The 13326-nt window shown below is 42.6% G+C and overlaps 1 protein-coding gene across 10 annotated transcripts in view; it reads right to left on the bottom strand.

The window, feature by feature from the left end:
- The window catches only part of C2CD5 (C2 calcium dependent domain containing 5), a 190175-nt gene that overhangs the window by 80289 nt on the left and 96560 nt on the right, over positions 1 to 13326 (bottom strand). For 5 of the 10 annotated variants that reach the window (XM_082256116.1, XM_082256123.1, XM_082256118.1 and 2 more), the window contains 5 exons: positions 9171 to 9285; positions 7569 to 7664; positions 6418 to 6609; positions 3042 to 3228; positions 1339 to 1503 (listed from right to left, as the gene is read on the bottom strand). In XM_082256116.1, coding sequence (XP_082112242.1) covers positions 1339 to 1503; positions 3042 to 3228; positions 6418 to 6609; positions 7569 to 7664; positions 9171 to 9285 — 755 coding nt within the window. Of the gene's footprint in view, positions 1 to 1338; positions 1504 to 3041; positions 3229 to 6417; positions 6610 to 7478; positions 7665 to 9170; positions 9286 to 13326 lie in introns of all 10 variants that reach the window. The other 5 variants (XM_082256121.1, XM_082256119.1, XM_082256117.1 and 2 more) reach the window with 1 other exon arrangement.

Consider the following 13326-nt stretch of genomic DNA (forward strand, 5'->3'; position numbering starts at 1 on the left):
TCACTTCTGACAGGTCAACCCGACACCACAGAATCGAATGAGATTTCCCCGCCCCCTCCAGCACACAGAAGTTGATGGCCAGACTCAGTTGTGCATGTTTCTCTATCAGACTGTGTGGGAGGTGTCCTTCTATTCAGATCTCAGATTACATTCAGCTTCCTGCTGTACACTGTGCGCAACGTCAGATTCCTGACCTTACAGCTGGAGCTGAGAAATAGACTTTGATCTGTGTGTTTTAAAAGTGCAGCAGATAAAAAAAATACAGCTTCTGTGGGAAGATATTCTTCCACTTCTGTGTATCATCTAAAGCTTGTCACTTCAGTGGGTATATATATATAAGAGTTTACAATATTTTTTAAGTTTGCAGCACACAATGGCCAACAGGGATACACATCCAAAGGGATGCTGGAGATGTGTTCTTTCATATAATGCTAGGGAACAGCACTACAGTACCAGACCAAAAGAATATGCTTACACATGTACAGTACAGGTCAGAAAGAGCAGAGTATGATAATATTTAAGTTGGTCAGATAATAAATGAAGGGCTTAAAGTGATCGTAAAGTCTTTTCTTTTCACTAAAAATAACACAAAAATATACTTACCTACCCTGTGTAATGGTTTTGCACAGAGCAGCCTGGATCCTCCTCTTCTCTGGTCCCTCTTTGGCTCTCCTGGCCCCTTCCCATCCTTTCAATGCCCCCACAGCAAGCAGCTTGCTATGGGGGCACCCATGCCGAAGCACAGCTCGGTGTGTCCATTCAGACAAGGAGCTATAGTTTGGCCCCCATCTCTCTCCTGATTGGCTAACTGACTTTGATTGACAGCAGCAGGAGCCAATGGCACCGCTGCTGTGTCTTAGCGAATAAGGAGGGGAGTCTCGGACAGCTGAGACAGTTGTGGACATCGCTGGATCTAGAAGGGGCTCAGGTAAGCATAGGGGGGCTGCTGCACACGGAAGGCTTTTTATCTTAATGCATAAAATGAATTAGGTTAAAACCTTCTGACTTTACAATCCCTTTAAAGTACCTGCAATAGCTGCTAAAATGTATATTCTGGAAATGCAAGTTTGCAGGTAATTGAGAGCAATCAATTTCAACACAGGAAAAGATTTGCTACAAGTGTAGGAAAAAATGTAAGACTAGTGTCTAGCTTTATATGTTTTACACCCACATTTATGTAACAAAATATGGGGGAGGGAGTGGTTCCTTTGCTCTGGGTTTTATATGCTCTTGTGTTTAATGCTCTATAATTTTGTTTAGGAATAAAAGTTGCAAACACCTTACAGAAAAATAGCAGTGGCAACAGTACCCAACCCTGCCAAACCCCAGATCACATACCGGAGGGTTAATTTCATAAAGTTCTTTGTTTTTGGCAATTGTTTCATTGATCTTCTTCTGCATGTTTGAGACGTGTTGCTCGTAGGATCCATCGCTAGGGGTCTTGCCAGCGATCTGAATACCTCCAGGGGTGGGTAAAGCACTCAGGTAAACCCCCGTAGCTGACTAAAAATAACGAGATTTAAAAATACAAAATTATGCAAAACCTGATATAATAAAGAGACACAAGGGTTCACAGGGTGCTGAACATAATCATGACCTTATCAAAATGCCTCCTTTATGCACACAGATTCCTAAACCCAGTGTGTACTGTGTGCAAAATGTGAATAAGCCCCTCTACCTTATACTGGGATGTGCACACATCTTAAGTTGCTGAGGTGCCCTTATGGCACTGTGAGATGCAGAGGGCTGGCCTGGGCCCTGACTAGAAGCTAAATACATTTGTGCAGGATTTAGGGCAGTGGTCAGAAACCTATGGCTCGCGAGCCAGACGTGGCTCTTTTGATGGCTGCATCTGGCTCGCAGACAAATCTTTAATAAAGGGGGGCATGTCCGGACGTGAGCCGTGCTGAACGTGTAGTCCCAGAGCTCCTCCATGTCGACCACTCAATACAGTGCCATCCGCGTAGCTGTGCCCGGTGCCAAGTAGATTTCTGCACCGATCAATGGTACACTTTGTGGGCTACCCTCAGTTCGTCTCTGGGTGACCGGATTGCCGCGCTACGGACCCCGCGGCCTACTCGCGGTACCGCCGCCGGCTCGTGTGCTGTGCATCTGAGGGCCTTGGCAATCACCGCCCGGTAAGGAGACCTGCCATCCGCTCCATGTGCCCCGACAGACACAATCTCCTTCCCCTCTGACACCCGGGGACCTGCCTCTCACATTCACTTCTGAGGCCTTCAGCGGCCGGCCCCTATTTTCTCAGGGCCTATTCTCACCTCCATCACTCGCAGGCCTGCAAGCTCTTCACCACTCCGGCCTCATTGCATACCTGCCTGCTCTGCTCTCTTCCCGACCGGGCTCCAGGCACTTTCACAAGGCTCCATCTACTCACTGTATAGCTGCGGCCCATGAATATTAAATAAAGGTTCCCGACCCCTAAAATATAGTGTATGGCTCTCACGGAATTACATTTGAAAATATGTGGTGTTCATGGCTGGCTCAGCCAAAAAGATTCCCGACTCCTGGTTTAGGGGTCCCCAGGATGCATAGGGGAGAAATTCTGTAGAATATACTTATAGGTTCACGCATAAATTCAGTTATTGTTAATATCAACAAAAAATCTGAAAACTGTCTGATTTTCTAATAGTTGCCACAGTTTTAGGTTGGAATCCTCACAGAGATATAACAACAAAAAGACAACTGTATGTGACACACAATGCACAGAGAAAACTAAATGTAATCTGCCCCTTTAACTTTGTAAATTAAGTATTTGGCCTTGGCCACAGAGAAAATTAAATATTAGAGGTCTGATAACATTTATCCTCATGTTATTAACAAGCAAAGTAAACTGATTAGGGCAGATGTATGGAGGTGTCAGAGCTGGACTTTGTCTATAGAGGGCCCCCTAAACACACAAATATTAAGTCATACATCAGTACCCCACATTCCATTATGACATATAAATTATGCTGCCGATTTACAAAGCTCAGCCTACAGGTGGTGTAAGCTCTGCCTCATGACAGGTTTTAGGGAGGACTTACTGCAAGTCCCAGAAGCATGGTCTCCCCGACAGTTATTTGTATCCTCAGACCAAAAAGAGAGTTCATTCCCTTCAGCTTGAGTTTGTTCATGAGCTGTGTGTGCAGTTCATACTCCATGAAAGGCAGAAGGTTGCTGATTGCCGTGGCATTTGCTTCTGTCTGAGCTTTCTTCTTCAGCCGACACAACCTGACCAGGACAGAAAAAAAGCAGTGAAGCACTAAATACAGGGATTTAAAAAAAAAAAAAATAATGTCACCAAAGCAATCAGCTGATCAGCTACACTGATTGTGTATTTAGAAACATTACTAGATGAACGCAGGTACCATGTGAGACAATGTAAAGCTGGCCATACTATATAAATTTGGTACATGGGTGGTGTGGCCCTATCAGCCACCTCCTGCCTAACATGCCTGGACTGAAAAATTGGAGGTGTCAGATAGAAACCTTTCTGAACCAAACAGCAGCTGCATTAAATCAGATGCAACCTTTGTCCAAGTATTCTGACAGCTGCCAGTGATGACTGCTAGAATGCGCTAGGCATAGCAGGAGATTCGGCCATCTGTGCTGTATAGTGTGGATAGGGGAATCTATTCGATTTTTTTGTAGGCTGAATGAAAAAAATCAAACAGGGTATGGTCCGCTTAAAGCCGGCCATAGATGGTTCGAATCTTGGCCGATCCATAAATCGACTTGGGAGTACAACCAGCATGCAGAATTTCTAGCATACGATTATTGCTAGTGTTATTGCGGCTAGCAATAATCAATGTGCTGCAAAAACAGGGGCAGCTCCCCGGTCCCCCCGACTGGGAAATCACAATAGCTTTGCGGGAAGGATTCCCCCATCAACAGCTGCTGCAGGAAAGAAAATCGCATAGTCTATGGCCTGCCTAAAGCTGGCCATAGATGGTTTGAATCTTAGCCGGTTGAGCAGGGCACGGCCGAGATTCCAACAATCTATGGGCAGGCAGAATGTACCCAATCAACCAATTGATCGACTTAGGTATAACCTGCATGTCGGATTTTCGGTATGCAAATAACCACTAGTAATAATCATTGTATTCCCCCGTCAGAGACGGGCTTCCTGCCGGAAGAACCTAACAGCTCCCCAGGAGGGCTTACCCCATCAGCACTGATTATGTTGATGAGAGAATCGAGTGACTTTCTGCCCTGTAAACCATGGTTGCAGGAAGGGGGGGGGGGGGGGGGGATCGCCTTATGCCTTGCCTAACACTGGCCAAAGACGGAGCAAATTACTTTCTTGCAACCAGACATTGTTGACAGTGGAACCCCTCCTGCAGAGCCATTGTGTTCTCCTGGGGAAGGAGAGGGATGGACGGCTAGGTGAAGTCGTCCCTGCCAGGTGAACAGTGATTATTGCTAGCGGCTATAACAGCATGTAAAATCGCAGCAGGCTGGTTATACCGACTGATCGATCAACTTGCGTACATTTAGCCAGCCCATACATGATTTTATTCCCACATAAAAGATGAAAGACTGCACTTCGACTTGAAAGCGTTGACAGTTTTATTCATAAATCCATAACAGACAAAGACATCAGGGACAGGAGGCAAAAAGTTAACTATTTGGCTCCTGTCCCTGATGCCTTTGTCTGTTATGGATTTATGAATAAAAACTGTTAACGCTTTCAAGTCAGAGTGCAGTCTGTCATCTTTTATATGGAAATTGCTAACGGGATTGCGGATCTGATGTGCACCCGACCTCTCATTAGTGGATTGCATACACCTGAGCGACTCGATCCTTGTGAATCTTCATAAACGGTTCGAATCTATGGCCAGCTTAAGTCTTTGACTTGGTTGACTCACTAAAACCAATGCATTGGGTAATATCTTATATTAACAGCTGATAAAATTGCAGTGAATGCAGTAAAATACAGGGCTCCCTCAAGAGGCTCTTCTGAATATCTCTACATTTAAACAATAATAAAGTATGGTAAAACAAGTTTGTAAAAAAGTTGAAGTCATGCAAAATATTATACGAAAAACACTGCAGTAAAAACCCAAATTATGTGCTCACTAAGTCCCCGTTCACACTGGGGTTCACAGGTTGCCGTAGGTCGCCTTCCATAGGGAAGCTGCGGAACCGTTCTAATAGGAGCAACACAAGTCGCTCCGACTTAGAAAAAGGGTCCGGAGCTTCTTTGGGGCGACCCGGAGCGACCGTCATAGACTTCAATGTTATGAAGTCCGTGCCGGCCGCTCCGAGGTCGCGGCGCGCTGCTCGCACCGCGACCTCAGAGGTCGCCCCGGAAAGTAGCGTCGCTGCTATGTGAACGGGGCCTTAAAATACACTATACTTTCTATTTACAAACATTTTTTAGCTTTGGATAGATTATGGAAGGGATTAAAACTTTGCCAGTTTTTGTTTTCTGTGTCCTGTAGGGGGAGATTCCTGTTGCCTTATTAGGATGGACATAGGGAAAATCTCCAAAGAGTGAGAGGAAATCCCCCTCTAAGTTGTGACAAAAATAGAAAAAAGTTCTAGCTTTACATTTAATTGTAATTTATGGCTTTAACCATTGCCACTTCCATAATTATAGAAATGGATGCAAAAATCTGGCCACCCCTGATAAATCTGCATTTTGTTGATTTTCTAGTTGAAGAGTTTGTAATCCTAAATAATGCTTTGCTGTCATCCCCTCTCTTTCAAGCTCCCATGCTGCACTGTATAAGTGTTTGTAAGAAAAAAAGGCTCTAAATACCTTTTTGTGAAGTATCTTCTGGCCGGTCACTTGACTATCGGCCGCTCTGCCACTACGATGCAGGGCTACAGCAGGAGAAGCCGAGCTTTCCCTCTGACATCAGCTGGGAGTCATGTGACTGCCGAGCTCACTGCTCAGCTCCTCCCGCTGTAGAACGGAGTATCAGAGCAGCCGGGAGTCACGTGACCGGCCTGAAGATACAGCGCAAAAAGGTTTTTAGAGGCTTCATTTCTAACAAACACTTATACAATGCTGGATGGGAGCTTAAAAGAAAGGGTCTGGCAGTGACAATTTCGTTTTTTTTATTAACGGCAGTAAGTGGGGGGCTGGGCGGAGAAAGAGACACAAATGCCTGAGCTGACAGGCAGGGAGGCGAGGGGGAGACACAGTGGATTATGGAGGCACGCAGGCAGACTGTGATCAGGATTCATTAGCCATGATTATCGTGGTCAGCACACAGAGGGGGGCACAAGAAATGGCAGGATCAGCCAGGTTTTTTACAATTTCCAGAGGGGCAGGTTAGACAGCACAAGCACTGTGCTGTTTAACCTGCTATAAGGGAAACACGATCTCTACTTTTTTTTTTTTTTTTTGGGTAACAACCACTTTAACAATCTCTGCAGGTCACAAACTTGAGAGGAAAGGAGTGTCCGCACCTGGCTTGGATCAGGCAGCCTTTCCCCACCATGGGGGCATCACTGGGAGGATCTATGGTTGTGAAGAGAACATCAGGGACTTTCTGCTTGCGGCAGCTGTAGCAGAAGGTGAGGTGCGCTGGAAACGGCATGTTCAGTTCATCATAGGGGATGTGACAAAAACCGCAGCCTGTTGAAGATACCTCGTCCACCCTACACATCAGAAAGTCATAACGTTACTTCAAAGCAAGAAGAATAGTATGCAATTCCTTACAGAGAGTGCAACCAACATCCTCCAATTTCATTCTGGAAATTTTGAATGTTGCCATTTGTGTTAAAAGATTATTAGGAAAAAAGGTGAAACACACACACACACTGGGTCAAGCAGGCTGTGATAGGATGGGATTATAGGGTGACTTTTCTGTGCCCCTCTTTCCCTCCCGGGTTAGAATTGTCGTGCTATTAGGTCATCTATGATATTTAAAAGGACAGTCCCATCACACTGAGCTCCAAGAGCTTTTGACAGATTTCTCGCCTTTGTAAAGTAATTTTTTGGTTTATTCAGTGAATGAATCAGGGATCTGCTTGCTTCAGGACTCCTCTAAGAACACTTGTAAATCACCGCTGTGCTGTATATATATATGCCTTACACAAAAAAAAAAAAAAAAAGCAGCGGGATATATCGGTATATAGAAGGCTACACAACTGCTTTATAACTGTATGTGTATTTCATATGTAAATTTAGTTGTCAGCCTGGAATCCAAGTGAGTTTTTTTTTTACTTTTAATATTGGAAGACATTTTTATTTTAAGTATTTGTACTAAGTGGATGGGATAATTCTGTTTTATTTTAATATATTTGAAACTTATATAATATTATAATATGATTTTAGATTCCCTTCAAGCTCACATGATGTGATAAGCACATAGGCTAACCAACACCTGCCTTTGAAAAGACTAATATTGGAGTCTGGGACTGTCCCTTTAAAAGTTGTGCATGATCTGGTTGTATCGAGGCGTTACCTCTGCCGGTGTTAGTGACGCAAGGAATGAAGTGCCCCGGCCGCAATCCACCCTACCTACCCTATACGAAGAGCACTATCCTTGCTGTGTGGGAAATAATCAAAGTCTGCCTTTTCTGACCCTATAAAGAAGCCAGGTTGGGCGGACAACCTTTGTTCCAAACAGCATTCGCTGGCTGCATCCTGCAGGAAGCGGGGGTTCAGGACAGCGGCGGTACCAGAGGCTGAAAGAATGCAGACTTCCTCACTGTGAAGAGAGAGAAGAGAACAGCACAACTCATGTTAGAGGAATCTTCTTTGCAGGTTTACAGAATAAAGCACAACAAACAACCTAGGGGTTGGATCTAAGTGGATCACGGAGTAAACATAAAAAAAGACAACCTTTGGCCAGTTATGGCTTAATGCAAAAGGTATCTTAAATAAGAAGGTATTTACATGTACCATTTCATCATATGTTAAGAAAAAGGCCTCCTGCACACTGTGCTTAAAAAAAAAAAAATATTCCCTCGTTAACAGGATTTTGCTTTTTTTTTTCAGCATGTAAAAGCACCTCTGTTAGTTTTTGTATCCATGCGCACACAGGCATTTACATACATATTAGAAAAGAAGCATTTACAGGCTGAAAAAAGATGACTGAAAAGCAGAAAAAACAAAACTAAGCGCATGTAAATGCACCTAAACGCATTTAGGTGTATTTGAGCATTACTGCATTCCAATGCCCAGAAGGAAAGAATATTCTGGCCAAAGGAATCCATTTGTGCTGAAACGCATTAGGCCCCTAAACGTGTGTGCAATATGCAGCTGTAGGTGAGTTTTTTTTAAGCATTTTTTTTTCCTGCCTGGATAAAAGGCGTTCAGAGGGGCTAAACAAATGCCCTGTCTTCATGAGGCCTAAGTGGATACTTCCTCATTTCCGGACAAAACAAAATTAAGCCATGCAAATAATTGTTTTTTGTTCCTCTATCCCCTCTATCTAGATGCACATCCAGTGTATAGTGCAAATATTCGAATATCATTTATTACATTTACTCCAACTTGCATAAAGCAGTTTCAGGCTTTTAGCAATCATTGGTGCAGTGTATGGAAAATCTTGACTTCTACGAAGAGTAGTTTGAATTCAACAGTTACACAAAATTTTGTTTTAAAGAAAAAAAATCTGTTTGCAAATGCATTAAAAAACTTTAAAAAATATCTTCTATTGCTCTCTGCCACCTCCAAATCACTTTTTGTTTTTTTTTTTTTTTACTACTTTGATACAATTTACTGTTAGAGGGTGGCTATGATTCACCATGGCCTTTCTATACTGTATGTAGGAACACAGCAACCTTCTCTTACTTGCTCCTGACATGCACTTGGATGTGTAGTGTACAGAGCAGTTCACATGACTGCAACTTACATGCACTGCTGGTTCAGAACAAACAAGGTGTGGGGAAAATGAGGAGGTTCTGGAGCTAATGGAAGATTTACAAGGGGCCAGAAAAACACAATTTCATGAAACAGGTTACATAGCCATTAATTAAGTGGTCGATGTGTATGGTTTGTTTGTTTTTTTATTTTTTTATTAGGGGGATACTGTTTAGTATCACTTTAAAAACAAGATTTTTTTAAAACTGCCATTTATCCAGAAGTCTTTTTTCCTTACAGGATTCACATTTGTTTCATATTCTGAACACAAGAACCCGGTTAAAACCGTTGAGATACAGGTTCCTGGCAGAATGAACTGTGTTATGTTACCGGAATATGATTCACTCACCAAATACTGGTGGACTCACTGTATCCAACAACAGCATGGCAGCCCAGGGCCTTGGCGTGAGATTTAATCTCCTGTCGAATTTCAGCCCACCAGGCATCTCTGGTTTCTGGCTCATCTGGAGGAAGAGAAATGAAAAGCTGATTGCCACTGAGGTGCAGCTACTCTCTAAGCATTTACATGTAGAGCCTGTAATAATCTTATGTTGTGTCCCAGAACATCTTAACTACATAAGATTTATATTGAATCGTGACTGAAATGTGTATTAAAAAAAAAAAAAAAAAAAAAAAAAAAATTATCTGGCCACGCTCAAAAGGAAATGTACATTTTTTTTTTTATTTAATACAAGTCAGTTCAGGTCATGGGAAAGCATTTTAAAATGACTAGGAATTGCTTTGCCTTTACATGCACTATATGACCAAAATTAAGTGGACCCCCCCTCCAAACGACTGCAATCAATTGTTTCCAGTGAAGAGTAATGTTAACACTACAGCATACAAATACATTGCGGACAATTTTGCTCTTCCAACCTTGTGTTAATAGTTTGGAGAAGGCCATTTTTTGTTCCAGCGTGACTCCTGTGCATGAAGCTAGTGGAGTTTGGTGTGGAGGAACTCAGGTGGACTGCACAGGACCTTGGCCTGAATCCCTTCTGACACCTTATGAGTGATTTGGAACTTCTATTGCCAGCCAGGTCTTCTTATTCAATATCAGTGCCTGTCTCACAAGTGTGTGTGGTAACTCCAAATTTATAGCCATGGTTGTGGAATGGTGTTTCCAGCAAGATCATAAATGTGTGATGGTCATGCCATATTTTGTGTTTTAGACACAGTACTTGGTGCCTGCAGCTGCCTATTGGGAACATTTCAACTTACCGATGGAGAGGGTTTGGATTATAAACTCACTTTTATTCATTAATAAATACAGAATAATGCAGTTAATTTTCATTTAGCCAATGTTACAATTTCTTTCTTATATACTGGTAAGGTAGATATTCAGCAGCTAGCGTTGCTGTTTTTATTGTATAAAAATGTCACAGCTTCTGTTGTTTTTGCAGCTCTTTAATACTTTCACACTGTTCTTTAAAAATGTAATAAATGTGACATTTTATGAATATTGGAGTAATATAAACTGCTTCAAAAACAATGCATGAGAGAAATAGGTAGTCTGCCACCACTGACTCTGAAAATGACAGATGCCTGGCCCTGTCCGGAGTCATGGGCCCTCTGTAGATCAGACATTCTGTCTTGACTAGCATGCTTGCTTTTCTTAAAGAGACCCTGTCACCTTGCCCATTTTGAGAAAAGTGACGCTGATGTGTAAAGTACCCCCAACCACCTTATAGTTACATCTCCAGTGCTCCCACACTGCTCCCACTTCTTGGCCACCCTTTTAAATTACTCTGTACTGCAGGGTCTGGGGAGCTTGTGACCTCCTTCCTGATGTAGTGTTCAGATCTAGGAGCCAAAATCTCTAAGCTTGGGCACTGTCACTGCTCCCTCTGTGCTTCAACACTGGACATATTGGTGGTGGCTGCACGAAGGAAGGAGCGCTGAAAGAAAGATGGAGATGCAAGTCTAAGCTGTTGAGGGAGGTGGGTTGTACAAAAAAAACTTTCACTTTACCATAAATAATAAAGTTGACAATATTTTTAGGATTTAAAGCCAGAGGCAGCCAAGTGACAAGCATTTTCTGGCACTCACGTATTCCTCTCAGCAAGGGCTTCCCTTACAGGGTGTGAATTCTTTCACTCACATAAACACCATACACATTTTCAAGCCTATGTGGCTTAACAAAATGTTGGGAAACGGTCATGTGAGTCACAGGCAGCACGGAGTACTGCAAGGAAATAAAAGAAATCTTCCACTGAGTGTATAAAACAAAAAGGAAAATATTACAAAATAATACTGTTTGCCACATAGCATGCAGAATGGACAGAGGATAGGCCCAGCCATGTCTTTCCCAGGTATCGGCAGATGTATGTGAGCACACAGCATCCTTTAAACTCCATGATCTCTGTGCTTGGGGTGAGTGATAAAAGTGTGGAAAATAAAGTCTGAAAACTTACCCACCTTTTCATTTAAACACCAAAGTTATAAGCTAGCTCCATACAACAGCCTGAATGTACACATGAAATACATATATGTGCACTGCATTTAATGTCAAAAGATCTGGGAAACCCTTCAGCTAGTCTTTTGATCCCAGAAGACATAGGTAGGCAGGCGCAAGAACTTAAATTATCTTCTCCGTCTGAAGGTACAGAAGGAAGGTGAAGTAGAGGTGGAGTAGGGTGAAGAAGTGTGCTGTACCAAACATTTGGGATTCCAAGTATATTTATTTAAGCATGTGCACTAAATAGAGAGAAGTGTGAAGGTGTTCCCTCCACCGCCCTGTCACAAGACCAGCAGAAGTTGTAGGGAGATGGAAGAGCGCCACACCAAAGGTTCCAAGCATACTTATTTCATCACATAAATTCAAAGACAATACATTGTCAAGCTTCAAGATTACCCAATTATCAGCAACTAAACTTCTGGCTTTGATGTACTCTTAATGGTGAAAAGAGAATTACATCAAGTCAGGAATAAAACTGTCTCCCATATTCCAAAAACTTCAGCAGCTGTTTGTGATGGCTGAACCAGCTGCTGAAGCATACTTCTGAACTATAAATATACAGCAAAAACCAACAGCTAAAAAGGTACCGTATACCTGCAATTATTTTCATTATTTTAACTAGGCAATAGTGTAGTTCTATTCCCTGTGCGTTATATTTGCCTTACCTCGTAATTGTGTGCTCACATGTTGTGGCTACAGTTTTTTAGTGTCATGACTGATCAATTCCCCTATATTAATTGTTTGTTACAGCTAGCCTGTCCCTAATTACCAGAGGAACAAGACAACTTCCTGTCTCACATCACACAGCATCCATTGTATGTGTTGCCATCCCACACTGTCTTGCATCAAAAATGTTGGTGTGTTAATGGAATAAAAAAAAGCAAACATTTTCCAACTGCAGGGTTTGTGACAGATCTAATCACTGTTTAGCTCTTACCTGCATCAGCACTAGACCAATAAACCGACGGATTGTAGTATATGTAATTTCTTCACAGGAAATGTTAGTTCTCAGACTACAGGGGTCATGCAGTGCCAAGAGGTATGCCTCATGTTTGAACAGAAACTTCTTACACAGGCATGTGGAGATTTACATTACCATAGGCTGCGTGTACAGGTCAATATACAGTATGACACTGTGAAACAACATGATTAATGAACATCTTTACAGGTGAAAAATACAAGGTGCCGGTAGTAATGTTGATAAGGCCTTAATGAAGGGGAACTTTGTAGAAATAAATATACTTGGGGCTACTTATGTGTTGTAAAGTTAGTCAGCTTGAAAGAAGACACTAGTCCGTCTAGTTTAACCAAAAAAAAAAACGCACGCACACTGAAAGACTCCAATTCACAATCCTATACCCACAGTTGATTCACAGGAAAGCAAAAAACCCCAATATGGCATGACCCATTTGCCCCAGTGAGGGAAAAATCTCCTTCCTGATCCCCTATGAGGTAATCGGATATTCCCTGGATCAACTACCCGTCTGGCCTTCAGGCCCTTTAAGAGGTTTCAGACGTCAGGTGGGGTGGGGTTTATGATAATGTGATCACCGTGCTTGGCTGTCTTTTTTTTTTTTTAGCCATTGGTAGAAGTCTCGAGAGCAAGCAGGTCACGCACACGCATAGCTGTGTCTGCTAATTGGTACACAAATATAAGGCCGCTTATCTCCAAGGCCCACCCACTGAGAGGCCGCATATTTGCTTACTGTTGGCGCTTAGGCTTAGGGGTTAAACAATATAATGAGCTAGTCAGAACCAGTTCTGGAGGGAGTCTATTTCAGATTTTCATCCCTTACGGTGAAGAAGCCTTTCTGTTTGTGAAGGGTAAATCTATTTACCTCCAGATGTAAAGATAAAAACACTCTTTTATGTTCCTTGTGTAGAGTGAAACACTGCCACCATGGGATTTAGTATACCTGATCGATTTTTAATGCGCCCCTTTAAATCCACTTGCTGACCACCTAACTGTACATGTAGGTCATGTTTTTGACGTTGAATATCAGGGTTATGGCAGCAGCTAGAAGCCATAACCCCCCGGTATCTTTTT

Source organism: Pelophylax lessonae, assembly GCF_965119305.1.
Source record: "Pelophylax lessonae genome assembly, chromosome: 4".
Taxonomy (NCBI): Eukaryota; Metazoa; Chordata; class Amphibia; order Anura; family Ranidae; genus Pelophylax; species Pelophylax lessonae.